Raw genomic sequence first — 26,879 nt, forward strand, 5'->3', positions numbered from 1 at the left:
TATGACAGACTGTTGGTGCTACAAAGCAACATCAAGTTAAGATAAAAAGGTGCTTCATTCATGAATCACATGAAAGGGACATACATGTTAAGAAGAATACTAAGTTTATTGCTAAAAGAAATCTTTAAATATCAAAGAATAAAAATGGAAATACATCTAATAAGAAATCCTTTGACAATATAAACAGAACAAGAATGAATGATAAGATAAAACACAAGTTTAGATATGATTAAATCATAAGGGTTAATATCCAATCTAAATATGTTTTACCAACTAATAATAAGAATAATGATAATAGTTTTGATCACAGTGAGAAAAAAATGGTCAAAGATACTAAATATCTTCCTTTTTTCTGTGTTTGAAGTTTTTTTTTTATGGAAAACTGCTTTTCTAAAGTCCCATTCTGCACTCATTTCGTTAAATTCTGCTTTCAAGGACTTCTTATAATCTTTTATAATGGTCTTGAGCAACAGTTCTCCTGCTTTCTGAAGGTCTTTCAAAGTTTTTCTTTGGACATTTTATGCTTTTTCACTCATTTTCAGTCCATTTTTTCTTTGTTAAGCCACTTAACTCTGACCTGTGCATCATTCAAGCAGAAAAAAGGCTCCAAACTCAAGGGATGAACCGTGTTGTTTTGACACATAACAGAAGCAGCAGCTTTAAACTGTATCTCTTGGCACTCTTTAATACCATTCAGCCACATGTGTCCTCTCCCGTGTCCTCGCTGTGCTTCCTGGTGAGGCGTTTCGGGCGGATGACTGATGATTGCTCCACACAGGTTCCAGCTGAGGGGCGTCAGGCCTCAGCAGAACGGCAGCGGGGACAGAGCATCTCCTTGCTAGATGCCACACATGCTGGTAACTTGAACAATTGGCTTCGACTTGCCCTCCAAGGTCGTCTTCCACAGTCCCATTAGCTACCTCACGGAGGCTCTTTGTGTCCTATTGATGCTGCAGAGTTCCAAGCATTCCAGTATTCATTCTTATGCCTTTGAGTCGGAAGCTTTTTTGTAGCCAGTCTATGCACTGCCCTTGGAGCTGAAGCTTGGTGGTTGTATTCCCAGTTTTTAACACAAAGTTTTTAACATCTGAGCAGCAATCCTTGCTCAGATTGATAAAGTCTACATCTCATGAGGTCTGTTTGGGGACACATTGATGAACAGTGGACTAAACCGGAAAATTAAACCTATTAGGACAAAAAAAACCCAGAAAACAAACCTCTTCTGTCAAATGAAAGTCATTACGTCCCCTCATTATATCAACACAGGTCACAGAGGTCATGCAGATGAGAATAGAAGAGGTTTATGAGTCAGAGCAGCTGATATGTTTATCATAAAAGTAAATAATGAGCATCCTGAGCTTGTGTGAGTGCTTTAAATTCTCTTAAATTCTAAGGTTTTATGTATCAGAACCTTTAATTTTGAAATAAGGTAAATATAACTTCAGATAAATGCAACAACACATGACACCGGGTCATTATTTAATAGAGAAAAACCGATGAAATGCAGAAGCAGTGTGTGAAAAACTAAGTGAACCCCAGCTTTAGCTGCAGTAATGGTTTCCTGTGTGAGGTTATCAGTCTCTCTCTTGTGTGAGCGCTTCTCTTTCCATCTCTGAGTAAACTGTACATGCATGTGTGAGAACCTGTACTGAAAATGAGTTTAAATGACCCACAGTTCATCATTTTGGGGATATAAGGACCACCGACTGTCATTCTCTGCCAGTCGGATCCATTCAGACACATAGAGACTTGTTATCATACATATAAATGAGCTAAATCCAGAGGCAGAATGATGCGATGCACGAGAATCAGAGCCTCTGCACTGCTGTACAGAAGTTAATCAATCGAGCACATTTTTTTCTGCTATTGGTTTTAAATGAGTCACATACAGATTCTTTTTACTTAAACTTCAGTTACCAATATGACAAAGATTATTTTACCTCAGATAGGGATGGTATGAAGTCAGAAAGGTAACTTTTTTCATTCCTCTCATTGAGAGTTTAGGTCAATTCACTGTAATGAGCTCAAAGTGAAGCGGATGGAACTTTAACCAGCTGCAACATCCCAAAAACTCCCATAAACACTGTTAGAGATGGTTGCCTGAATTACTCTGGAGAAGCAGTACGAATGAACTGATGGCGAGGAACCGAAAGGTGGAAACTGCGGTAGTTGTAAGAGCTTTTTTAACGGTTTGTTGTGGGATTTAAGGGATCTCTGTACACCCCCACAGGCACCTCTGAAGAGAGAGTCTCTGAACAACCCTCCAATATCTCCATTTATATGATCAGGATGTGTCTGGGTACAGATTTCCGTGTAAAAATGCCCAAAATGTTGCCCATGAATGCGAATCACTGCGGTTTCCATGGTGATCGGTGTAGAGTACCACAGGCTTTAATCACAGTAACAGGAAAAAGTTAAATGGTGAAACAACAGCTGTCTCTGTTTGCATCTTCTTTTTCACAGTTACACTTTGTGAACTGCTCCGAGCTTAAAGCCAAATGTAAACAGTGAGACAACAGGTCGGAGGATAAATCACCCAACGGGCTCCTTGCCTCGCATCAGACATCAGTGGCTTCCCTCCGGCCTGCTCTGCTCGGGACGTTGAGTTAACATTTCCGTTGCTGGGAACATCTCTGCACGTTGGATGCTCATTTGCCTCTTAAAGGGCCCCGCTGCTGCCTTTTCATGGCCCTGAAAGAATAATTTAGTACCAGAGGCCCGAGATCACTGGAGATTATGGCTATGAAAGGGGAAGAGGACGCGTTATTAATGCTTGCTCATCGGAAAGAAGAATGAGAAAGGAATCCCCAGTGGGCACAGATTCACTGTAACACATGGCTCTGCCATGGGAAACCAGGACGGCTTCAGTCCATTCTGATACTGACAGAGAATAAAAACAGCAGCCCCAGGAAATAAAGAAACTGCACTGACACCGAGGGACACTTACATGCACTTCATGTAGAATTACATCAGTCCAAGAAGAAATAAAACGCATTGAAATCCGAGCATTAAGGTGGAATCACAGAGAGTCCTTACAGAGGGATGATGGATGTGTTAGGATCATGTCTTCTGATCATATGACGTCATCACAAGCCACAAAAGACACAAACATCTTTATTTTCAGGCTTAATCTAAATATCGAGAGCTAAAGATAAACAAAGGAGGAAAAAATAGAACAACCTCTTAAATTCTAAGGTTTTATGTATCAGAACCTTTAATTTTGAAATAAGGTAAATATAACTTCAGTTAAATGCAACAACACATGACACCGGGTCATTATTTAATAGAGAAAAACCGATGAAATGCAGAAGCAGTGTGTGAAAAACTAAGTGAACCCCAGCTTTAGCAGCAGTGATGGTTTCCTGTGGGACGTTATCAGTCTCTCTCATGGTTCTGGAGGAATCTCGGCCCACTTTCTCTCCAGCGGTTGGACAAGATTATGATAGAAAAGGCAACATCCATTTTAGCTTTTAGGCGTTTAAAGAATAGAAAACATATTGTTTTCTAAATAACTGCAATATAACTTCAGAAATGATTTAATTTTCATGATAAAATCAAAGTAATTTCTAAAACATTAACATATTTTGGCTTTTCAACCTTCTTTGACTCCCTGAAGATGGCTACTGCTGACAGTCATAACAGATTATTAGCTTGGCATGAATTGAATAAGTTCGGTATTATAAAATTCTTATTTCTTGGGACACCTGTTTAGATGTTTCATGAGTATTTTGTTTCCTTGTAAAAGTCTTTTTGTAGAATAGAGAGTTTTATATATAAGTGGATTTTAGAAATCAGAACATGATAAAGAATCTTCTGGTCTTCACCAGTTCTTGAATGAATTAGATGAAAACAACACATGACATATAACACTGTTTCATTGATTGAACAGAAACTAAGTGAACCCAATAATTTCCTCTTAAGGTCCCACCACAGCATCTCAGTCAGGCTGAGGTCTGGACTCTGACTGGACCATTGCAACACCTTGATTCTTTTCTTTTTCACACATTCTGCTGTAGATCTGCTGCTGTGTTTGGGATCTTTGTCCTGTTGATGAGCCAGTTTCAGCCCAGCTTTAGCTGTGGGACAGATGGCCTCACATCTGACTCTAGAATACTTTGGTATCCAGAGGAGTTCATGGTGGACTCAATGACTGCAAGGTGCCCAGGTCCTGTGGCTGCAGAACCAGCCCAGATCATCAGCCCTCCACCACCGTGCTTGACAGCTGGTATGAGGTGTTTGTGCTGATATGCTGTGTTTGGTTTCCTCCAAACGTGCTGCTGTGCATTAGGACCAAACATCTCCACTTTGCTCTGGTCTGTCCAAAGGACATTGTTCCAGAAGTCTTGGGCTTTTTCACATAACTGTGCACACAAACATCAACATGTGTAAATGGATGTAAGGCTATTTCAGTGCATTGCAGTGTATTGCAGTAAATTAGAGTCTGTCCCACATGCCCTCATCTAATCTGGGTGGTTTATTTAACCAGGAAAATTCCTACATTACCTAATCTGCTGTCATAATTATGGTGCTGCAGCTGCCTGTTGCACTCTGCTAGTTGCTCGCCTTTTTCCCACCTCAACATTCAGGTTCTGCAGGTTCCAGACGCAGAAATTCACTCATCACTCCGATATCGTTTTGAGGAAACATCACAAAAAGTGATGGGATCAGAGCCCAGGTGTCAAAGGCCAAATACATTCTGCAAAATGCATTTATAAGCATTTTAAACACAAGCTGCAATACCCTCATTAATGCATTGTATTGGCTTCTATTTGTTGTGGACATTTCATATCAAACCTTTACTTTCATCTTCATCTTCACTCAGAACACACCCATCTTTAAACATCTCTTCACAGACATTTAACCTCCTGCCAGGATATCAAAACTGAAAGTTCCTTTGAATATTTCTTGCTTTTTCAAGAAACTAAACAGCAGCTCCAGATCACGGTTTTGTGTTCTCACTGTAATGATGTAATGTACCAGCAAGATCTGGTGAATTACTGCTGATTTGCTGCTGCAGGTTTGTGTCTGGAAGCAAGTACATTTTTATTTCTGTTGTACATTTCAGACCAAAAATAATGAAACAACAAACACAAAAAGCACTGAACCTGATACAAACACGCCATGACAAGATAAATGAACCACATTTAAACAGTTTAAACAGCTTTTTTTTTTAAAGGCAGCTGCAGTGGGCACAGATCTTAAAGGGGAACTCCGGTATTTTTAGACCTTATTTCTGGCATGAAATACGTTCATCTGCTCACCGAGAACAGTTTGGTGAAAGTCTGCGTCCATCAGAAGATATTTAGATAACTGGAGATCCATATAACGGAGTGAACGGGGCTTAGAGGATGCAGCCTCTAAATAAGGCATTATCTGTCTTTATTTCACCAATACTTTAAGAAGAATGACTGAATGAACGTGTGCTATAGCTCTGTTAGCTCATAGCTGCTGTGTTGTTGTTATTGGTGGCTATAGAGGGGTTATAGAGGGCTTTCTACACACTCGTCTACAGGGATGATGTCATTGATGCGTGCTGCTGCAGCACAGCTGATTCACAGGTCACCAGAAACTTTAAGAAAAGCTGTTTCTGTTGAATGCAGATGAGAGAAGCCAAGCTAAAATGTATCAGACAACTCCTCTAAGACAGTTTTTCTGACATGTAAAGTAACCTGGAGTCTGAGCTGCAGGACTCAGAGCAGAGGAGCCCCAGTGAAAAGCAGGAAGTGGGCTTCAGCTGCAGTGGGAACATCTGGCAGAGTTGTGCTGAGGTGTCGTCCTTTTTATTCGTGTTTCGGAAGCTAATTGCTATGAAACAATCAGAAAGTAACGTTTTATTTCTTTGATTCTCTCCCTTCGTTCATCCTCTGGCTCAAACACCGCTGCCTTATCTCCTCAAACTAATTAAAACAGGCATGAATGGCTGAGTTGAGAAACTGTTTTAACCACTCCACTGGTCCGCTTTAACAGATGTTACGAGCCATAGTGGGGATTAAAGTCAAGATGAATGCGATAGGAAAGTAGACCTACTGGGTGTACTCCACCAATCAGCACTGCAAGCCCCACCTTGAAGGAACAGATAGACTCAAAAAGCGTCTCCCAACCAGGCTAGTTTTCAGGGGTAAAATCTCCCCAATAGTTCCTGCAGAGGAACTTTAGGGGAATGAATCCTACAAAAGTGAAATGGAGCTAACCCCACTTTTGTGAGAGTTCCTGTGATTAAAAACACGATGCCTCAGAACATGGGAAATGTGTTATTTTTTGTTCCAGTTGGGTCCAAACACCTGTTTCCCCGGAGATATTCCAACCAACTCTCCTCATGATCCACCCAATGAAGGTTTAGATATTTCAAACTGAGCTGCCAACGTGGGAATATTGATTAAAGCCTCACGAAATGTAATGGAACGATGAATGTGTCTCTTCTAAATTAGCTTTCCCGTAGACAGCTGTAGTCACGGTGGATGTTTTGTGCTTAGTGGGAAGACCCCCCACCGGGCAGCTACTCCTGTCCAGAGAGCACTGGGGGAGGTTTGGTGGGCGCAGGCTCCCATTCCTGAATAAATTTTGGGTCCTCTCTAAAGGCCCGGGTGTCCAGCCTGCTGCTGACCTCTGACCCCTGCAGAAGAAAAGTTATTAAAGCTGCTGTCGAAGCCTCCTAAAGCTGACCAGCGAGGAGGGGCTGGGAAAGTGGCCTGATGGAGGCGAAGGGTGGCTCAACGGGGTCACAGCAGAGAAAGATGGGAGGTTTTAGTAGGGTGAGGGGTGTTCAGGGTGCCTATGTGTGTGTGGTGGGGGTGTCACCGAAGTTTCCTTTGAGCCCCCCTCTTCCTCCTCATGTCCACAAGTGTGTCCCTGCAGCTATTGTGACTCTGAGCTACAGCAGGACAGAAGGGCTCACAAATCGGGTCTAAACAATGTTTGCCCCCTTTTGTTTCTCGCCTGCCTTTCTTCTTCAGCCCTCCATCGCAATCTACTGGCCTCCTTTGTATTGATTCCTCTCATTCAGCAGCTCGTCAGCCTCTTTCCGCTGCTTTATATGCTCTTTTCTGGCTTTTTTTGTCCGCCACCTCCCCCGCTGGAACCTCCATCCCTCCGCTGGTATTCTCTCCAGTGTGAGAACGCAGAGCGCCCCTTGATGGGATGCTACTCATTAATGACACCTAATTGATTAAGAGTGTAATTAGTGTGACAATCGGAAGGGGAAATCAATATGTTTTAAGTCAAAGGAGGCCGATCAGGGTGGACAAGATAGAGAGGAACAGAGTGAGAGGAGAGCAGCAGGTTTGGGGAGAACAACACACTCAGTCACTCACAAAAGAGGAGAAACTGAGCTTTAAGTAAACTGGTTTTTATTCTGATGAACCTTCATGAGTCTATTAACAGCAAACAACATGCTGCAGTTCTCTGAATTCAACCAATTAGACATTTACTTTGCTGCCAGAGGACAGCGTCAGAAACTGAATAACAGGATTTAAAGCTGATCTGACAGAATCCAGCCTCTAAACTGTCCCGTTTTATATCCAAAGCTCAGGACAGAGTCATCTCCCAACAGCCGATATCATCTGAATGAAAACCACTCCACACTCTGGTATTAAAGCCCTTCATGGTACAGAGGCAGCACCTACTGAGGTGATCAAAGACCTACTGTGGAGAGCAGAAAGATGAGACTGTTCAGTCGGATTTTCCTTATTTATATCGTGTAAATGAGTCAGTTATACAAACCCAGAGACGTCTGCATGTTTTTCTCTCGTCTTCATTTACCATAACTCACACCTGGCTCATGTTTGTACAAGTTTCAGTTGTTCAGAGTTCAGTGTTCAGCTCTGAGCTGCAGCAGAGTCCTCTGCTGGCCCCCGCTGCTCTGCCTGTCTGCCCCCTGCTGGTGAGGAGGGGCTCTGGGAGTCCTGCTGGGAGTCCTGCTGGGAGAGCTGAGCGAGGAGGAGGTCCACACTCTGTACCAGAACAGAGTCAAGGAGCTTCTGCTCCTCTGAGGTAAACCGGCTCAGAACGTGGCGCTCCACGGATGTTTTCCCTGTCGGCCGGCCGATCCCGACCCGAAGCCTGGGCATCACCTGCGGGAGAGAGGAGAGGACAGGGTGACCCTGCAGCTCCAGCACAGATCAGCAACTCTGGGTCCATTCCTTTGGGTTTCCTTTCATAAATGAACAAACAGACAAAAACAGCAGCCTTTTAGCAGCAGGAATGTTTTTGTTTTGCTGTCTTTGTCTTTGTTTACTTCAGGTAGAGCAGAAGTAAGTTAACACTTCACTGAAACTCCTCCCAACTTTGGTCCGAATGTGGCAACATTCTGCCTTTTCTCTGAATAATGTTCCGGTTTATTCTGTCTTCAATGCAGAAGAATGTGAAGAAGAAACATGCAGAATAAACTAAAATCAGACTCAAATAAAGCGCTGCAGTTTCTTACATCAGTCTGAAGACAGTCCACACACGAGCGGACTCCGTTATGACCTCTGGAGAAGAAAAGAAGAAGGAGAGGATGAGAGTTTAACCTTTTTCTTCCTGCATATCCAAACTCTTCCTGATCTCCAGCGCAGTTACTCATAAACACAAAGAAAGTGGGTGGCACCTTCACATGTTCCGTTTGATCTACTTCAAGCGCTTCATCGTTTAATAAGAAAGGATTCTGGAGAATGAATAAATCATGAATCAATATTCAAATCTGATATACTTCCCTCACACTAATTTCTAACAGAGTGTAGAGCTCACTTTATTAAGTCTCTTGCTGCTTTGGGCTATTTTCCAGCACCACGTGTTTGTGTGTTTCTCAGGTTTTATGGATGAAAAATGATATCATTACATTCCCCGACTACTCCTGTAACGGCATATTAAAATGTTACACAGGATGTTCAGGCCTTTCAAACGGCCGCCAACGTCTTGAGGCCGACTCCTTTCTGGAGTTAGAAGCAACCAAATATGAGAGAGAGGTGGAGCTGGAGAGGAGTGGGCTGCAGATTTCATGAGAACCAGAGGAAACCTTTGGTCTGAAACCCTTTTAACACAGAAACTGCGCTTTATTTCAGTCATTATGCTGCTGTTGCTCGACTCCACTCTGTCACACTGATGTCCAAAATCGGTCCTGAAGGGCCGCTGTCCTGCAGGTTTTAGATGTTCCCTGAGCTGAGATCAGTGCATCACTAGCAGGTTTGTGCAGAACTTTATTCACATTATCTTTTGAATGGATCCATTTGATCTGAATCAGGTGTGCTGAAGCAGGGAACATCTAAAACCTGCAGGGCAGCGGCCCGAGAGGTCTGGATGTGGACATCCGTGTCTTAGTTGGTCTGTGATCCCCTCGTTATAAACACATTTTCTCTTTTCTGACAGGAAAACAACAGGTTAGAAACATAAAAAGGCCCACCTGGCGCTTCCTCCATGTTTGATAGCAACCTTCCCCAGAGGTTTGTCCAGTTCATCGTGGACCAGCAGGATGTCTTCCGGCTTGATGCCGTATTTAACAGCTGGTAAAAAACACAATCAGGATCATCAAAAACCCAAATGTTTATGCATCTGGCTTTTATCCAAAGCAAAGCACGCTCTTATCCCAGGTAGGTTGACCCCCTGACCCCAGGGCCTTGCCTAAGTACCCCTCCTGGAGGCAGTACCTTTCATGCAGGGGATTTGAACCCAGGTCACCCACATCTTACCACTACACTCCCACTGTAAGTAGAACAGTAAAGAACCAAAGACTGAGCCTGAAGGTACTTCAGGTTAACATCTATCAAAGTTTAAAGCAGTACCAAAGCAGTGCTGCCAAGGGGGCCGTCCAGACCTGGTTCAATCATCCATTCAAGGTGATTGGATCACAACGAGACAAATCCACGTACAGGCGTGAGCACACTCAGATCCAGACACTCAGGAGGGATTCAGATCCAGACACTCAGGAGGGATTCAGATCCAAACATTCAGGAGGGATTCAGATCCAAACACTCAGGAGGGATTCAGATCCAAACACTCAGGAGGGATTCAGATCCAAACATTCAGGAGGGATTCAGATCCAAACACTCAGGAGGGATTCAGATCCAGACACTCAGGAGGGATTCAGATCCAAACACTCAGGAGGGATTCAGATCCAAACACTCAGGATGCGTTCAGATCCAAACACTCAGGAGGGATTCAGATCCAAACACTCAGGAGGGATTCAGATCCAAACACTCAGGATGGATTCAGATCCAAACACTCAGGAGGGATTCAGATCCAAACACTCAGGAGGGATTCAGATCCAAACACTCAGGAGGGATTCAGATCCAAACATTCAGGAGGGATTCAGATCCAAACACTCAGGAGGGATTCAGATCCAAACACTCAGGAGGGATTCAGATCCAGACACTCAGGATGGATTCAGATCCAAACACTCAGGATGCATTCAGATCCAAACATTCAGGAGGGATTCAGATCCAAACATTCAGGAGGGATTCAGATCCAAACACTCAGGATGCATTCAGATCCAAACATTCAGGAGGGATTCAGATCCAAACATTCAGGAGGGATTCAGATCCAAACACTCAGGATGCATTCAGATCCAAACATTCAGGAGGGATTCAGATCCAAACATTCAGGAGGGATTCAGATCCAAACACTCAGGAGGGATTCAGATCCAAACACTCAGGAGGGATTCAGATCCAGACATTCAGGAGGGATTCAGATCCAAACACTCAGGATGCATTCAGATCCAGACACTCAGGAGGGATTCAGATCCAAACACTCAGGAGGGATTCAGATCCAAACACTCAGGAGGGATTCAGATCCAAACACTCAGGAGGGATTCAGATCCAAACACTCAGGAGGGATTCAGATCCAAACACTCAGGAGGGATTCAGATCCAGACACTCAGGATGGATTCAGATCCAAACATTCAGGATGGATTCAGATCCAAACACTCAGGATGCATTCAGATCCAAACACTCAGGATGGATTCAGATCCAAACACTCTGGATGCATTCAGATCCAAACATTCAGGAGGGATTCAGATCCAAACACTCAGGAGGGATTCAGATCCAAACATTCAGGAGGGATTCAGATCCAAACACTCAGGATGCATTCAGATCCAAACATTCAGGAGGGATTCAGATCCAAACATTCAGGAGGGATTCAGATCCAAACACTCAGGAGGGATTCAGATCCAAACACTCAGGAGGGATTCAGATCCAAACACTCAGGAGGGATTCAGATCCAGACATTCAGGAGGGATTCAGATCCAAACACTCAGGATGCATTCAGATCCAGACACTCAGGAGGGATTCAGATCCAAACACTCAGGATGCGTTCAGATCCAAACACTCAGGATGGATTCAGATCCAAACACTCAGGAGGGATTCAGATCCAAACACTCAGGATGGATTCAGATCCAAACACTCAGGAGGGATTCAGATCCAAACACTCAGGAGGGATTCAGATCCAAACACTCTGGATGCATTCAGATCCAAACATTCAGGAGGGATTCAGATCCAAACACTCAGGAGGGATTCAGATCCAAACACTCAGGATGGATTCAGATCCAAACATTCAGGAGGGATTCAGATCCAGACACTCAGGAGGGATTCAGATCCAAACATTCAGGAGGGATTCAGATCCAAACACTCAGGATGGATTCAGATCCAAACACTCAGGATGCGTTCAGATCCAAACACTCAGGATGCATTCAGATCCAAACACTCAGGAGGGATTCAGATCCAAACATTCAGGATGGATTCAGATCCAAACACTCTGGATGCATTCAGATCCAAACATTCAGGAGGGATTCAGATCCAAACACTCAGGAGGGATTCAGATCCAGACACTCAGGATGGATTCAGATCCAAACATTCAGGAGGGATTCAGATCCAGACACTCAGGAGGGATTCAGATCCAAACATTCAGGATGGATTCAGATCCAAACACTCAGGATGGATTCAGATCCAAACACTCAGGATGCGTTCAGATCCAAACACTCAGGATGCATTCAGATCCAAACACTCAGGAGGGATTCAGATCCAAACATTCAGGATGGATTCAGATCCAAACACTCAGGATGCGTTCAGATCCAAACACTCAGGATGCATTCAGATCCAAACACTCAGGAGGGATTCAGATCCAAACACTCAGGATGGATTCAGATCCAGACACTCAGGATGGATTCAGATCCAAACACTCAGGATGGATTCAGATCCAAACACTCAGGATGCATTCAGATCCAAACACTCAGGATGGATTCAGATCCAAACACTCAGGAGGGATTCAGATCCAAACACTCAGGATGCGTTCAGATCCAAACACTCAGGAGGGATTCAGATCCAAACACTCAGGATGGATTCAGATCCAAACACTCAGGATGCGTTCAGATCCAAACACTCAGGAGGGATTCAGATCCAAACACTCAGGATGGATTCAGATCCAGACACTCAGGAGGGATTCAGAGGTGCTTTGGGATACTTTTGTATGATAATCTGAACGCAGTCCGACCTGAAGACCCATTCTGGCAGCACCTACTGACCTGACGTGACTCCACACAAACAGTGATGGTGTTAATCTGACATCAGGCTCTGCTGGGCCTGTGGTGGTGCACACCCCCCACAGTCTCAGGTGTCAATCAAAAGCTAAGAAAGATGGCCATGTTCTGAAAGGCCATATTAAAAAGGACCATTTTAGTGGGGGAAATATCCTTCGGGGGATTACCAGGAGCCCTGGGATGCACTCGTGACCTGTCCGTGTGGACCTCACCTCTCGTCCAATGAAAGCTGAGACACCGTTTTGTCTGTTTGAGATCTGATCGTAAAACCTCACTCAGGACACGTGTGGAGACTCAGTCTGAGGCCTGGTGCGAACACGGATGCTTAAAGACGTCCGCTTGTGATCAAATCATCCAAGAACAGGCTCAAAAGCTGCATTTGCATCTAAATGCAGTGAATCTGAGGTCTGGCTGCTCATCAAACTCATAATAAGAAACAACGAGTCATCCTAATCATCTAAAGTCAGACTTTTATTTCAGAAAGTGGCATCTGATCAGCAGAAGATGTGCAGCAGACCTGCAACTAATGCTTAATTATCATTTCAAACATAAAGACGTTCTCTTTGCACTCGGGAGGCTGTGACATCAGAGCTGCTTGATTAACCAACAATTTAATAAATGGTTCAAACTGTTTTCTGATTAGATCACTAATTACTTCAACTCTAATTAGAAATAACTGCAGGAACATGAATATTCTAAATAACACTACAGCTTTAATTAACATGAACATACTGTATTTACACACACAGACGCTGTCGATTAGATATTTGTTAAATTAACAGTCCTGCTGTTGCAATTTATTAGAGGGTAAAATAAATCAGGAGAGAGACGGAGACTAAATCACAGGAATTAGAGCATTTAAATAAGTTTGAGCTCTTTATTCTTACTTTATTCTTATTTTTGGATGCACAGATTGTTAGTTTTTGCTTAATTTTGTGCAAATTGTCAAAATAATGAGAACTAAAGATTATTTTGGATGGTAAAAGGTGAAAATGTGTCTGAAGAGGACCTGCAGAGACTCTTTCAATGAGCCGTTTCATTATGTTTCAGTTTTCCTTTGCAAATTCAGCCGCTCTTCACACTTTAATCCACTCCTTAAGCTGAATTTGGACCTCATCTTCTTTTCCTGCTTGTTCTAATATTTTCTTCTGAATGCTGTCGATGACCCTTAAAGCTGTTCACAAACAGAGAGCTGTGTCAGGTTTTTCTATCGATGTGTTTTCCCCTAAAACAGGAGCTTTTTCAAAGATGACACTGCCAGAACTCATCAGGCTTAAACTGTGGATTGACCCCCAAAGAGCCTGATCCCTCAGGTGAATCTTTGGCTTTCTGCACTTGAACACAGCATCAACACAAGGATAAGGATCAACTGTTCATGAGCTCCACCAAATCAGCCCAAATGAATGTGTCCCATCATAAAAGCTGCAGGTCAACCAACAAAATAACAGTGTTTGCCCTTTTTTTGGCAGGTCGGTGAATATTTTGTACAGGATTCTGCAGAATTTGTGTCAGAAATCAAACAGATGCAAATTTACGGAGTGAAGTTAGCCGCCTGAACCTGAACCGGAGTCCAAAACTGGATCGTACAAACCAGCAGTGAGGCCACCATCAGGAGAGCAATACACCAAGCTTCTCTCAGAGAGACGGTGAGGGGGAGAAGTTCCCTCAGATCTAATCGTGTCTCAGCAAAGAAGAACGAATACGTGGTGCCAGTCCTGTTCACTGATCAGTCACAGGTGTTTGCACACAAACTCCAGAGGCTTGCAGGGGTATTTGTAGGCAACTTGGTGCAGAGTTTTCTGTTGAAACAGGCAAGAAAGAGGGAGGCTTTGAGCTGGAGATGAGCTCTCAGAGCTGGAAATATGAGGGAGGGGCTGCAGGGATGTCCAGGAGGCTGCATGTGATCAAGAAATTAGCCTGTGGAAATCACAGCTTCTTCACTCCATGTTAAGAATAGTACACAAGGCTCCTTATTGCGTTGATGTGAACAGAACATTTATCTGGGAGCGAGCTGAAAACAGCAGAAAGGACAATCTCTCACCAGCACACTCACACATGCTGGCAGATATTTCCGTCTCACCCGCTGGCGTCCCAGAGATTTTACTCAGGGAACATCTGAGACTCCATCATATGTGTGCAGACAGCTTCAGGGATGGGTGGCAGTAGCAGAAGGGTGCATGTGAAGACACCACTGACACCACAGTGGGCATCACGCTTTGTAGAATTCAGACACGGATATATAAACTAAAGCAAACTGCAGGAAAACAAAGTCAGTGTGAAATGACCTCACCTGCTTTGGCCACCGACACCCCGTTGACGTTCATCAGCAGCCTGGGACGAAGCAGCACCACATGAGTGTTCTGGACCTCTGACGAGATGACCTCACCGGACACGTGCTTGTCGCCACGCCAACGGTCTGCCACACCGAGCCTGACGGCGAGCGCACCGAGGACGGCCATCCCGATGCTGTGTCTGGTACCCTCCATCCCCGGGTTACCCAGCCCCACCACCTGACACGAACCCACACAGCGGAGTCAGAGGATGACCTTCAGCGTGTGCTGAAGGATGTTCAGGATCAGTTGCTGCCACTGATTTGACTCTCGAGTTGAATAAACTGCAGATTTGTTAAGAGTTCAAATCTCAACGTAACAGATCAAGTAAGAAGATCCTGGCTTAAATTGGGCATAATTAGCTTTATTCTTAGGACTCGAAGCCATTTGGTAATACTATTGGAGCTTGAATGCAAGATTTCTTGCAGTTTCTACAGATGCTGTCGACCTGACTGGGCTGGAAACATCACAACAATGTAAAAACACTCCAGTATAATCCAGTAACAGCTCTGTTAACAGAAATACTGTCACTACATTGTGTTAGACTCAGACTCTCACTGCCGGCCGACACACTGCAAACATTGTGATGCCTTTACACACTGAGCTGTCATTTATTTTGACTTGCACAGGACACACTGTAAGTTTGCAGTGGGAGGGTCAGCTTGAAAAGAAAAGGTCATTTGTGTGGACATTTCACACACAAAGGCAGTTTTAAGTGCTTTAAATAGCAAAAATTACATTAGACGCGTGATTATTTACAGGAAAAAGTGTTAAACAAAACGCTCATAGTGCTTAGAAAATGTCAGTGAACCTCTCACCAGACAGACAGTTACATCAGCAGTAGGATAAACAAGGAGAAGCCATTCTCCTCTGATAGAAACGTTCAATGTCTTCTTACTCTGCAGTATCCAAATGATCAGTTAGACCAATATGTATTACTTTAGTATCCTGAAGCAGTACTTAACTGAACGACAGTTATGCCGAATAACAAAGAGGCTATAAATGACTCGGAAAGTGTGTTTATTAATAGTTTTTGGGATAAATATCTTCAGCAAACCTCCAAAATGTCTAAGTTCACAGATTTTTGAGCGGTGTTTGGTGGACTGTGATTGACGACCATTGTGACGACGTAAACGTCAATTATTCTCGAAATGACAATGTAGGTAAAAGAGTGTGAATTATAGGAGGTTGAAAACTTACAAGCTTTCGGCGGCCTTGTGTGTGTATCTCTGCCTCGATGCCCATCGCTGGTGTTAACAGTCCGCTCAGCAAAACTCTGTTTATGACTCTCGTTAAAAGTCGACGCATTGTGCCAAAGTTCAGCAGCTTCTTGAAAAAGTAGGACAGATATATACAGAATTGACCAAAAACGTTGTCTTTTTTTATTCGGCTCATATATCACGTGTGTCTGCTGATGAAAAATAAGTCAAATTTCAAACGACTTTGTGATGAAGCAATGGTCTCCAAAGGACCACTAATGTCAAATGACCTATTTCTGTTTGGAGGTCCCAATATAACGGCGACCTGAGATTAATCTTGTATTTGCCTTTACTATCTACGCTTACACGATTTTCGGAAAACGCATACTTATGTTTATAACAATGTATTTACGTTTCATGTTTATGACACTTTGTTGTTAGCATGCTAAAGTTAGCTTACTGTACCTTAATGGCTATTCAAACCAGCATCACACTCAAATATACACTTTGAATGAACCGGAAACTACATTGACACTGGTGTGAATAACACAAGTCAAACAAAGATATTCTGATATTTTCTTAAAGTATCCATGTTTTCAAAATGTGATCTAAAGCTCCTGTCATGCCCCTCTTGATTTAGTCAATGAGTGCTTAAAAGACAACAGAGCAGCAGGCTTTTTCCTCTCTTTGGGGCTGCAGCGCCATCTAGCGCAGTGACTGAGAAATGCCGCCTGGCGTCTTTTTAAAATCTCTACTCAAAACGGATCTTTTCTGAATGAATAATAAGACATATTAGCTAAAACACTAAGCTAATATAGCTAAGTGTAGCACTAAAGAAAAATTAATTAATGAAATGAAATGGCAGCACATTCTGGGTCATTTCACTGGTTCATAATAAGGTTCCTAGTTATCCAAGTTAATTTCTTGCTATAAACCGTCCTGTAACCACTGATGCAAGTGAGTTTCAGCTTTAGGATCTGCCAGTTTTCAACAGTTTCATGGAACTGGTTCCAGACAAGATATCTGAACTGAATGTAGTAGAAAGGATTTTAAAAAAAACTTTTAATGTTATAAGAAAGGTAAGTAAACATCTTATCAAATTGTCTTTGGACGGATTGAAAACTAACTAAATCAAAATATGTAGAGGTGGCCATAAAATGGATTAACCAAGTTGAAAAGAAAATGTACTATGAACTATAACGGGTAAAGAGCGCAATGAGGCCTCTGGACAGTATTATTACTTTGGAATTAACTTTTTGCTGGACTTCTCAGTCGGAGGAAGACAAAGAAAATACCCTGTTTGATTTTTTTGTGTTTTATTTCAGAATGAGTTTTCTCATCAAATCCAACAGACTGATCTCTATGTCTGGGAGCAGGGAGGAGCATCAGTCACCGGCTGACACCTCTCTACCACGGCGTTGATCTCGCCAACACTCACGCCGTCGTAGGTGCCAGTGATGTATGTCCAGTGGGTGTCTCCGTTGTGATTGGTCCTGCTCAGCCTGGCCGTGAACGGGATGTCTGCCGTCATCTTCCTGCCGTCCATCCTCACGGCGCAGGAGTGGTTGGGTGGGACCATCAGCTGCACGGAAACAGAGTGGCTGATGGACTCCACCACGGTGGTCCCCTCTGTGAAGGTCACCGTCTGCTCCTTGGTGAAGTCCACGTTTCCCGGGCCGAGGATGGGAACTTTGGCATTCATGGTGGACACGGAGCCATTCCGGGTCTCCCTCCCGATGTCCCAGGTCTTCTCCATCGTGGTTGTCTTCTCCAGCGTCACTGTCTTCTGCACATTTCGGCATTCTAGGTTTGTGACCTTGGTGAGCTTCAGGGCCTCTGGAGGATGATGGAAAAGCTCCATTTGGTCGATGGCGTACTCTACATGAGAGATGTGCTGACTGTAGCTATCTCTGTTGATCGCAAGAACCTGATAATTCTTGTACCAGTACTCATCGCCTTCCCAGGGGAGGAAGAATGCCTCATGTTGAGGTACCACTTTGCCAAGTCCATACTTGTTCTTGCCCACATAAATGCCTGAGGTGGGGCAGGTTTTGACGGCATACTGTGGGACCGAGCCATACGAATCTTCAACCCACATCAGGAACTCAAAGTGGTCCACATTGACCAAAACTTCAAACTTGGAGGAGGCATATTCTTTATCTGCGTAGGGATACTGGCAGAAGCTCCCTTTGGTGGGGGTGTAGAAGCCGGCTTCACAGTTGACTTTACACACATATTCTGTGCGTTCTGCGTAACCATTAAAGATGCCGACGGCACCATTTGGGAGAGACCCGCTCCAAGTGACCCACTTGAGGTTGGTGTGTTCATCAAACATGGGGAGGGAGTGTGAGGCCGTCTCTGCGTCTGGAAGCTCTCTAATCACGGGAGGGTTGGTGACTTCACGGGACGGGAACACGTTTTCCAGTGCGGGGTTAAGCCATGGCTCTGAAAAGAGGACAGAAAGAAGCAGGAGTTGGAATAAAACACTCTGACTTGGAACTAAGACGATCATGTCACTGCTCAGTTGCAATGAGAGCAGAAAGTACAGTGCATTCCTGTGTATTTTCTGTGTATCTGGAAGCTAAGAGTGTTAGTTTAAAGCTGGAGGTTTCCGGTGCGACTCACTGCTGGGCGTCTCCTGGCTGCCCTGCAGCTGGGAGATGGAGAGCAGGGGGTCAGACTGCAGTGTTGGGCTGCAGAGCTGCAGCACTGCCAGGACAACAGCGGCATACCACCTCATCTGGATACAGAGAAAACATTATTATCATTATCAGAAGAATATACAGCGGAAAAGCTGTAAACCCAGCAAAATGAAACAAATAAAACCCTTTCAAAGTCAGTGACTCCTTTCTGCTTTTTACATTTTTAGATAAAACAGAATTAACACTTATAAACAGAGTCAACCTCAGTTTTATGTGTGACAATAACCGCTTCTTTTCAGGTAAAACAAAAGACCCACATCTCTATTCTCACATAATTCTTGCTTTCTGAATGAATCGTGCTCCATTGATTACAGGCTTATTTCCAGTCATACCTGGAACACTGGTTATCAGTTTAACTGTGGAAGTATAATCACTCTTGAGCTAGTTTTCTGCTTATATTTCCTCATATATCTACAGTAATTACAGACATGATACGTTTATAAATGAAGAATATTGCTACAGTTTCAACTAATCCACAATATATGAGGTCAGTTGTTAATGAAATCAATTCAGTTACATTTAAAAAATACATTATCCCACTATGAAGTAACAACTTACAACTGTTACCAATAAAATGGAAACTGATTTTCTTATTTAATTTTCACCATGTTGTACTTCTAAGATATTTTGTACTGTTGCAATAAGCTAAATGCTGTTAAATGTTGCAGTTCCTCCTAAATATCTGCAGAGGTCAGAATACTGTGACTATAAACCTGTTAAAAGGCTCCCATAACTTTTGTTTTTCAGCATTGAATGAAGGTTTAATGCTAAACTTTTAACATTTGAACTTTAAACACAAAGAAGCACAAAGTTAATTACTGGAAAACAATACAGTTCTGATCACTTGAACATTGAAATACAGCATAATGAAAATATTTCCTCATTTACAGCATAAAGTAAATCACTTCATGTAGGTTAAATAGAAGAATGAAGGTATTTATTATCATGTTTTCATGTTAAGAGTCATCAAAATATGTCGCTGAATGCCTCATTATGTTAAAATATATAACAAATCATCCAAATATCTATTTATTACTTCTTTTACAGAAAGAGAAAATAACACTTTAAACCATTAAACTGCATACTTCATTCTGATATAAGATTTATTTGATTCTGTTATTTTTACCTCGACGGGTTCCTGCTGCAGTGACGCTTCCTGCTGTATGTGCTGAGTTTTAAAACCTCCCCACAGACTTATTGCCCCCAATAAACCGGGTGAAGCAGCACCAGCAGCTCCTCAGCTGGCTGATCCAGAGTTTACGCTCTGATGTGTCAGTGCTGGAGGAAAGACTCACAGCAGAAGCCCAAACACGAATCCTCATATATGGGATTATTATGGAGGTAGAAAGCAGTTATGTGCACTCTTACTGGGAGCTGACCAGTACGGCCACTGGTTTCACTTAAGGACAGAGTCACAAAATGAAGTTCTGGATTATGTAGCTCTAATCAGACTCCTGAAAACCTTGGTTAATAATCCAGTATGAGATGCAGAATACAGTCTGTTATGCAGCTGCATTGCACCGTGTGGTTTTAATCTGTACGTTTTATTTAATCTCATATATATATATATAAACTACTGCTCAAAAGTTTGGGGTCACTTAGAAATGTCCTTATTTTTCAAAGAAAAGCACTGTTTTTTTCAATGAAAATAACATTAAATTAATCAGAAATACATTGTTAATGTGGTAAATGACTATTCTAGGTGGAAACGTCTGGTTTTTAATGAAATATCTACATAGCTGTGTAGAGACCCATTTCCAGCAAATATCACTCCAGTCTTCTAATGGTACTTTGTTTGCTAATCGTCTACATTTCTACAGATTACCTCAACTAATTAACAGCTGGAAAGCCAAAGGGCTGTAACTGCTGCAAATGGAGCATTCTTTGACGAAAGCAAAGTTTGAAGAACAAAATTAATATTTCAAATAAAAATCATTATTTCTAATCTTGTCAATGTCTCGACTATATTTTCTATTAATTTTGCAACTCATTTGATAAATAAAAGTGTGAGTTTTCATGGAAAACTTTTGAACGGGGGTGTAGATATTTTTATTCCCATTAAATTCTTGTTTTGGGCCATTTTTGGCAGTGAAAAACATTTGTGTTTATCTAAAGTGATGTGAAAAACAACAAGTTAAACACATGATTTCCTTAAACATTTTGCATTTAGTCCAATACGACTTACAGGAAGAAGAAAATCCATTCATTCATTTTTGGTTGAGCCTCAAAATGAAGCGAAAACCAACCAAAAAAGAGCCACCTGGTGCATTTCTGATGGTGTTGGGGGTAAGTTCTGTCCAACACAAACACCTGCACAGTTGAGTAGTGATTGACTGTGAAACCACATACATGTCATCAAAATATTCAGTGCAAAATGGATGGAAGGGACTCCCATCATTTACACACAGTAGGACTGAAGGGTTCAGGTTGTTTCTTTAAAATATGACCCAGATAAATGTGATGACTCAGAAAAATCCACGTAATCAGGTAAGCCTGTTGGATGATGCTGTCCTTGACCAGAAACCCTCCAGCTGCAGCGTCTGGGTGGTGTAACACCGATGATAACAAGATCCTTTAGTGAACCCTGTGTGAAAAACACTGTTTGATCAGACTGTTAACGGTGCCTTATCAATAATTCAGCTGGGACTTTCCGTCCAGTATCTGGTGAGCAACAGAAGATTGCAAGATGTCCAAAGTGCTGCTGCATTCAGTCGACTGTTGGCAGCATGCTGTGTTGTGAGATAAGCACCGGCAGAAAGCGTTTGATTGGATCTCTTGTAAGAGTAGGTCATTGATCAAGGCGGCCTTGTTGCGTAATGTTGTCTGCAGCCAAGATCGCAGCAGAGGACAGGCAGCTCAGCTCCGTCTCCTCACACAGCGCTATCATTGATAATCGATGGGGTCATGGCCATCTGCGAGTGTCCTTTACACAGACAGTTATTATCCTTCTCTTTATGGAGGTCTGAATGTAAGGAAGAGCAGCGCGGAGGTCATTTACAGTGAAACTGCAGCGTCCGCACCATCGGCTGCATTCAGCTGAATGTCGGAGCTGAAGAACAGTGCATCATGTTGCTCTGATTCAGTGTTTTTCTGACGGGCATAAAGAGAAAAGAAAAGTTATTCAATCAGATTTACAGCTGATGATGTTTCCTGATTTGATTTAAATGTCCTCTGAGTATAAAACTCAAACTTTTATTCAGAACACAACATAGAAAACATACAGTATCATGAATGATTGTGGCTGAGTTTGAATAGGTCAATGAGTCATTGGGTATAAAAGGAGCACCTTTGAGAGGTGGAGTCTTTCAGAAAAATAAGGACTAGAAGAGGTTCAGCAGTTGGCAAAAAAAAAAAAAAACAGCTTCTACAAACTGTGGAGAAAATGTATGGAGAACCGAAACAGCCACAATAGAAAATAAATACTAGAATATTTAAATTATTTCATAAATAGATTCAAATGTCAATAAAAACTACTGACATAAAGCAAAAAAGAATAATTCATGTATAGAATATTAAATAAATGCATATTTCTAATTAAATATCCAACTGTGGCTGTCTAACGTTATGTTAATACTTTTATTTTTCCAATTTCTTTTATTGATTTATTTATCTAATATCTAATCACTCATATATTTATTCTTTTGTATTTGTTATTTACTTTTTCTTTTGCATTTCTAGTAATTTTGAAATGTATTTTTAAGTAAATCATTGTATATTTTTAAAATGTGTACATGTATTTATTTCTCTATTATTTCCTCTCCAAGCACATTTATTTTCATGTTTTCTTCTTTATCTGAATTTGCTTTTTCCAGCATGTTTCCAGCAGAACACAGCAGACGAAGCGGCATGCCATCGGATTTATGTCTGATTGTTATTTTGGGCAAAAAGGAGCTTTCTCTGCACCAAATCATGGCAAGAAGAAGCACATCAGAGGAGCCTCTGCATCATAAGGAGGTTACTAAGTGAAAACTCATCAATCATCACAATTCCTGTCAAAGAAGGTTGTGAAACCATGTCTCAAATTACGAGGTCTCTAAACCACAGTTCTTAGTGGGCTGTGACATAGCAGCATTTTACAGTGGATGATAAAAAAAAGTCCCACTTAACCCCAACCTCAAATATTAAACTGCTATCAGTTAATGTTAATGAGGATGCAAACGTCCCATAACTTTATGGCCTCCTTTATAATGTTGAGTAGTTATTCTTCATTCCAGCAGAACTGCTCTGACCTTCCAGGGGATGGACATATAAGAGGTGTCTTTGGTTGTTTGGTACCAGAACATTAGTGATAAGTTATCTGGACCCAGTGAGGTTCTTTGTGGATTAAGAATGCGTCCCACAGATTCATTAGAGACCCTCAGATTGGGGATTTTGGAGACCAGATGAACGCCCCAAAGCAGTCTTTGAGGAGCCTGCTGCTGTCCTGCTGTGAGTGCTGTTGCCAGTTGGGAGTTTGGGGTAAGGTCATCTCCTGCCTTCACTACTGCAATGCTCTCCTAACTGGTCTCCTAACTGGTCTCCTAACTGGTCTCCTAACTGGTTTCCTAACTGGTCTCCTAACTGGTCTCCTAACTGGTCTCCTAACTGGTCTCCTAACTGGTCTCCTAACTGGTCTCCTAACTGGTTTCCTAACTGGTCTCCAGCCTGTGAAACCTCTGCAGATGGTCCAGAACGCGGCGGTGCGTCTGGTCTTGGATCAGCCTAAAAGAACACGTCCCCCCTCTGTTCATTGAACTCCTCTGGCTGCCCTTAGCCGCCCGCATCAGATCCAAGTCCCTGATGTTAGCTACAAAGAGCTTAATGGAGCGGCTCCCATCTACTTGAATGCTCTTCCAAAGGCTTCTGTCCCAACTGGGTCCCTCCGTTGGTCCCAGGATTGTCGTCTAGCAGCTCCTACACCACGCCTAAGACAATCCAAACTCTGTTCATGTGTCGTCCCACGATGGTGGAATGACCTACCGAGCGCTACCAGAACAGGGGCGTCCCTGTCTATCTTCAAGAAGCTCCTGAAAACCCAGCTCTTCAGAGAGCATCTCCTATCCCAGCACTTACCTTGTACTTCCCTCCCCCCTCTATCTCTGCACTTTATCTTTCTGCACTTCCTTCTATGCCTGCACCCTATCTCTGCTCTGTCCCCTCTGACAGAGTCGGACTCCTGGGTTCCTTCCATGTAGCTTATTGTTAGCTTTTTATAAAGCTGTTATATCTTCATTTGTAAGTCGCTTTGGATAAAAGCATCTGATAAATACAGAAACATAAACATAAACATAATGTCTAAAAGGATAATCTCTAAACACTGTGATACATGGGCACAATTTGAGATGTCAGAGTTAAAAGCAATAAAAGAAAAGCTACGTTTTTTAATGTCACCAGTACAATCCATACCTCAAATTCTTGGATGAAGTGGACAAAAAGGTCAATTTTCCACCAAACGATGAAGAATATTTGAAGAAAGTTACTTAAAATTAGCACAAGGGTTAGGGATAGGGTTAAAAAACCGTAACTCAGTACAACATTAAAGTAAATATACTTAATTACTTACGGTTAATGTATGTTGTGAAACAAAAAGCTGATTTTTAACATTTTTAACTATATTTTCCCCTTCACTTCACTTTCCATGCGCAGAACCACCCACTGGCAGCTGTTTATCTACTAATCCATCATTGGACTACTCCCCTCCTATTTGTCCACAGACTTGACACGGAAACAGTCTGATCACAGCCTCCGGTCCCTGGATTTCATCACATTTGCTCCTCAGTCCGTACTGAACTGCTGATGCTGCGCCTGCAACATGAAACAAGCTGAAGCTGTCCACTTTTATTTCACTAGAGGACTTCAAATTACTTGTAGGAAGGCTGGTGAGACAGTCAGTGGGGGTCTGCACATGTACTTAACTAGTTCCTTTTTTCTTTAATTTTATTATTATTAATTATCATGTGTTCCTGTTTTGTTTTTGTCTCTTTCTTTTTTCTCTTTTTTGTCTCTTGTATGTTCAGTTAATCTGTAACTTTGTGTTTTGCTGCTGCCTAAAACAGGTCTCTCTTGCAAATGGGACCCTGGGTCTCAATGAGATTTTACCTGTATAAATAAAGGTTAATAAAAAATAAAAATGTTCAGCATCTAAAGCTTTTCCAGAGAGCAGTCCACACAACATTTGCATGACATTCTTTTTATTGTGACGTCATTCGTTTTCATGATCATAGATGTTTCAGATAACATTTGTTGTGTCTTCATGAGTCTTTCAAGGACAGGGTTTAGCATCAGGAACAGGTTCACAGCGGTCCACCACGGCCCGGACTTCTCCAATCTGGACGCCGTCGTACGTCCCAGAGATGGACGTCCACTGGGTCTCCCCGTTCCGGTAGGTTCTACTCAGGCGGGCCGTGTAGGGGATGTCAGCTTTGAGCTTGCGCCCCTCCATGCGCACTTTGCAGGAGTGGTTTGGTTGGACTGTGAGCTCCACGGACACGGAGTGGCTGAGCGACTCCACCACAGTTGTTCCCCTGGAGAACTGCAGCGTCTTCTCGCCGCCCAGCTCAATGCCTGCGGAGCCGATGAAGGGAATCTGGGCTGTGATACTCCCCGTGATGCCCAGCATGGTGGATCGGCCGATGTTCCAGGTGGTCTCCACCTCTGACGTCTTGGAGATGGTGACTGTCTTCACTATGGCCTGGCACTCGTTGTTGGTGACTCCAGAGATGCGCATGGTTTCAGGAGGGTACTGGAAAATGGCGACTTCATCGATGGCATACCTGACATCAGTGATGGTCTGGGTGTAGGCGTCCCTGTTGATGGTCAGGACCTGGTACTTCTTATACCAGTACTCATCGCCTTCCCACGGCAAGAAGAAGGCCTCAAACTGAGGAACAACTTTACCGAGACCGTACTTGTTCTTCCCAACATAGATGCCAACGCCTGCACAGGTCCGGACTGAATGTTGTGGTACGGAACCATAAGAACCTTCTTTCCACTCCAGAAACTCAAAGTTATCTTTGTTGGCCAGGATCTCAAACTCGGGGGCGTAATATTCGCGATCTCCGTAAGGATAGCGGCAATAAGGGCCCATTTTGGGGTTGTAGAAGCCGGCCTCGCATTTATACTTGCAGACGTAGTCGGTGCGCTCGGTGTAGCCGTTGTAGATGGAAACCGCTCCGTTGGGCACAGAGCCTTCCCAGGCCAACCATTCCAGGTTCACGTTATCACCGAAGAGGAAGGAGGAAGGCAGATCCTGCAGCTGCTCCAGGTCAGCAGGGGTCAGGGGCCCCAACGCGATGTCATTACCAGTTGATTTAGGGACCTGGTCCTCCAGCTCGGGGTTCAGTAAGGAAACTGCCCGAGAGAGGAAAACAAGCCTAAACCACAGTTCTTTTCATCAAATGCAGAGAGATGACATCGCACACAGTTAATTTATGACTCTCATGATGTTCACCTTTTCTGTGCTGCACGCTTTTCTTTACAACCTCTTGCAGGCCGGCTGAGGACAGAGTCAGCAGAGCTGACAGCAGCAACACTGACGACTTCATCTGGAAATCACACACAAACAGGTGAGCTTTCTTTAAAGATTTCATTCCTTAAACTTCAGGAAAACAGGATAAAATATTTTGGGGAGACGATATTAATATCCTGGAGACGGAAATATAGTCATTGCAAGTCTGAGCATGAGTTTAATTGGGTGAAGGTGACAGAGAGTGAACAGAACTCACCCTTACAGTCCCGTCGCTCTCCGGTGAGTCCACCCTCCGGCTGCCTCAGGCTTATATAGCTGCTTTATGGCTGACTCATAAAGCACACCGTGCACTTTCACTGTGGCGGTGAGTTAACTTTGAGCAATAAACACAAGCTGAGGCCATTAGGCTTTGACTTGAAGTGAATTTCCCCCAAAAATGTTGCTTCTCCTTTAGTGTTGGTGTCTGACACCAAGATGCTGACAAAGGAGTCTTGTTCAGGGATATATTAGTTTGAACATTAGCTGGCCAGTGCATGGGTGATCAGTCCTTTGGAAGAGTGTAAAGGGTCAAGGTCACATCAAAGTTTCTTGTTGTTTAGCTGATATCACCCCTGGGCCTCAGCATGGGTTTTCTCTGTTCTGATTATCTTATCATTGACATTCACCCTGAGATATAAACATTTATTACAGGTAAGAGAA

At 43.0% G+C, this 26,879-nt stretch overlaps 3 protein-coding genes across 5 annotated transcripts; all 3 read right to left on the reverse strand.

Moving 5' to 3' along the window:
* Positions 1–7,188: 7,188 nt before the first annotated feature.
* ptrh1 (peptidyl-tRNA hydrolase 1 homolog) lies at positions 7,189–16,661 on the reverse strand. Of its 3 annotated transcripts, none has more exons than XM_072387242.1 (6): positions 16,497–16,661; positions 16,033–16,158; positions 14,793–15,012; positions 9,377–9,476; positions 8,423–8,468; positions 7,189–8,069 (listed from the first exon to the last, which is right to left on the reverse strand). In XM_072387242.1, exons 2-6 carry the CDS (start codon positions 16,138–16,140, stop codon positions 7,815–7,817), a joined length of 729 nt encoding a protein of 242 aa, XP_072243343.1. In that variant the 5' UTR covers positions 16,141–16,158; positions 16,497–16,661; the 3' UTR covers positions 7,189–7,814. The 3 variants fall into 3 exon arrangements, with proteins under 3 accessions (XP_072243343.1, XP_072243342.1, XP_072243341.1); XM_072387241.1 differs by having other exon boundaries at positions 16,033–16,161; XM_072387240.1 differs by having other exon boundaries at positions 7,190–8,069; positions 16,033–16,661.
* Positions 16,662–17,350: 689 nt separating this feature from the next.
* On the reverse strand, positions 17,351–20,000 carry LOC140309069 (natterin-3-like). Its single transcript, XM_072386903.1, has 3 exons — positions 19,860–20,000; positions 18,657–18,771; positions 17,351–18,476 (listed from the first exon to the last, which is right to left on the reverse strand). Exons 2-3 carry the CDS (start codon positions 18,769–18,771, stop codon positions 17,392–17,394), a joined length of 1,200 nt encoding a protein of 399 aa, XP_072243004.1. The 5' UTR covers positions 19,860–20,000; the 3' UTR covers positions 17,351–17,391.
* A 4,918-nt stretch (positions 20,001–24,918) lies between these two features.
* LOC140309070 (natterin-3-like) lies at positions 24,919–26,448 on the reverse strand. Its single transcript, XM_072386904.1, has 3 exons — positions 26,437–26,448; positions 26,163–26,256; positions 24,919–26,062 (listed from the first exon to the last, which is right to left on the reverse strand). The coding sequence occupies exons 2-3, from the start codon at positions 26,254–26,256 to the stop codon at positions 24,975–24,977; spliced, it is 1,182 nt and encodes a 393-aa protein (XP_072243005.1). The 5' UTR covers positions 26,437–26,448; the 3' UTR covers positions 24,919–24,974.
* Positions 26,449–26,879: the final 431 nt, after the last annotated feature.

The sequence above is a fragment of the Leuresthes tenuis genome, unplaced genomic scaffold (genome assembly GCF_036924035.1).
Source record: "Leuresthes tenuis unplaced genomic scaffold, fLeuTen1.0.hap1 SCAF_6, whole genome shotgun sequence".
Lineage (NCBI taxonomy): Eukaryota > Metazoa > Chordata > Actinopteri > Atheriniformes > Atherinopsidae > Leuresthes > Leuresthes tenuis.

Excerpts from the sequence above, each read along its gene's own strand:
- ptrh1 (XM_072387240.1), bottom strand. The coding sequence starts at position 16,227 with ATGAGCCGAATAAAAAAAGACAACGTTTTTGGTCAATTCTGTATATAT. Across the intron at positions 15,013-16,032 it reads CACAAGGCCGCCGAAAGCTT|GTGGTGGGGCTGGGTAACCC; the intron begins GTAAGTTTTCAA and ends GGTTCGTGTCAG. Across the intron at positions 8,469-9,376 it reads AAACATGGAGGAAGCGCCAG|AGGTCATAACGGAGTCCGCT; the intron begins GTGGGCCTTTTT and ends TTTCTTCTCCAG.
- LOC140309069 (XM_072386903.1), bottom strand. The coding sequence starts at position 18,771 with ATGAGGTGGTATGCCGCTGTTGTCCTGGCAGTGCTGCAGCTCTGCAGC. Across the intron at positions 18,477-18,656 it reads CAGCCAGGAGACGCCCAGCA|AGCCATGGCTTAACCCCGCA; the intron begins GTGAGTCGCACC and ends TCCTCTTTTCAG.
- LOC140309070 (XM_072386904.1), bottom strand. The coding sequence starts at position 26,256 with ATGAAGTCGTCAGTGTTGCTGCTGTCAGCTCTGCTGACTCTGTCCTCA. Across the intron at positions 26,063-26,162 it reads AAGCGTGCAGCACAGAAAAG|TTTCCTTACTGAACCCCGAG; the intron begins GTGAACATCATG and ends TCTCTCGGGCAG.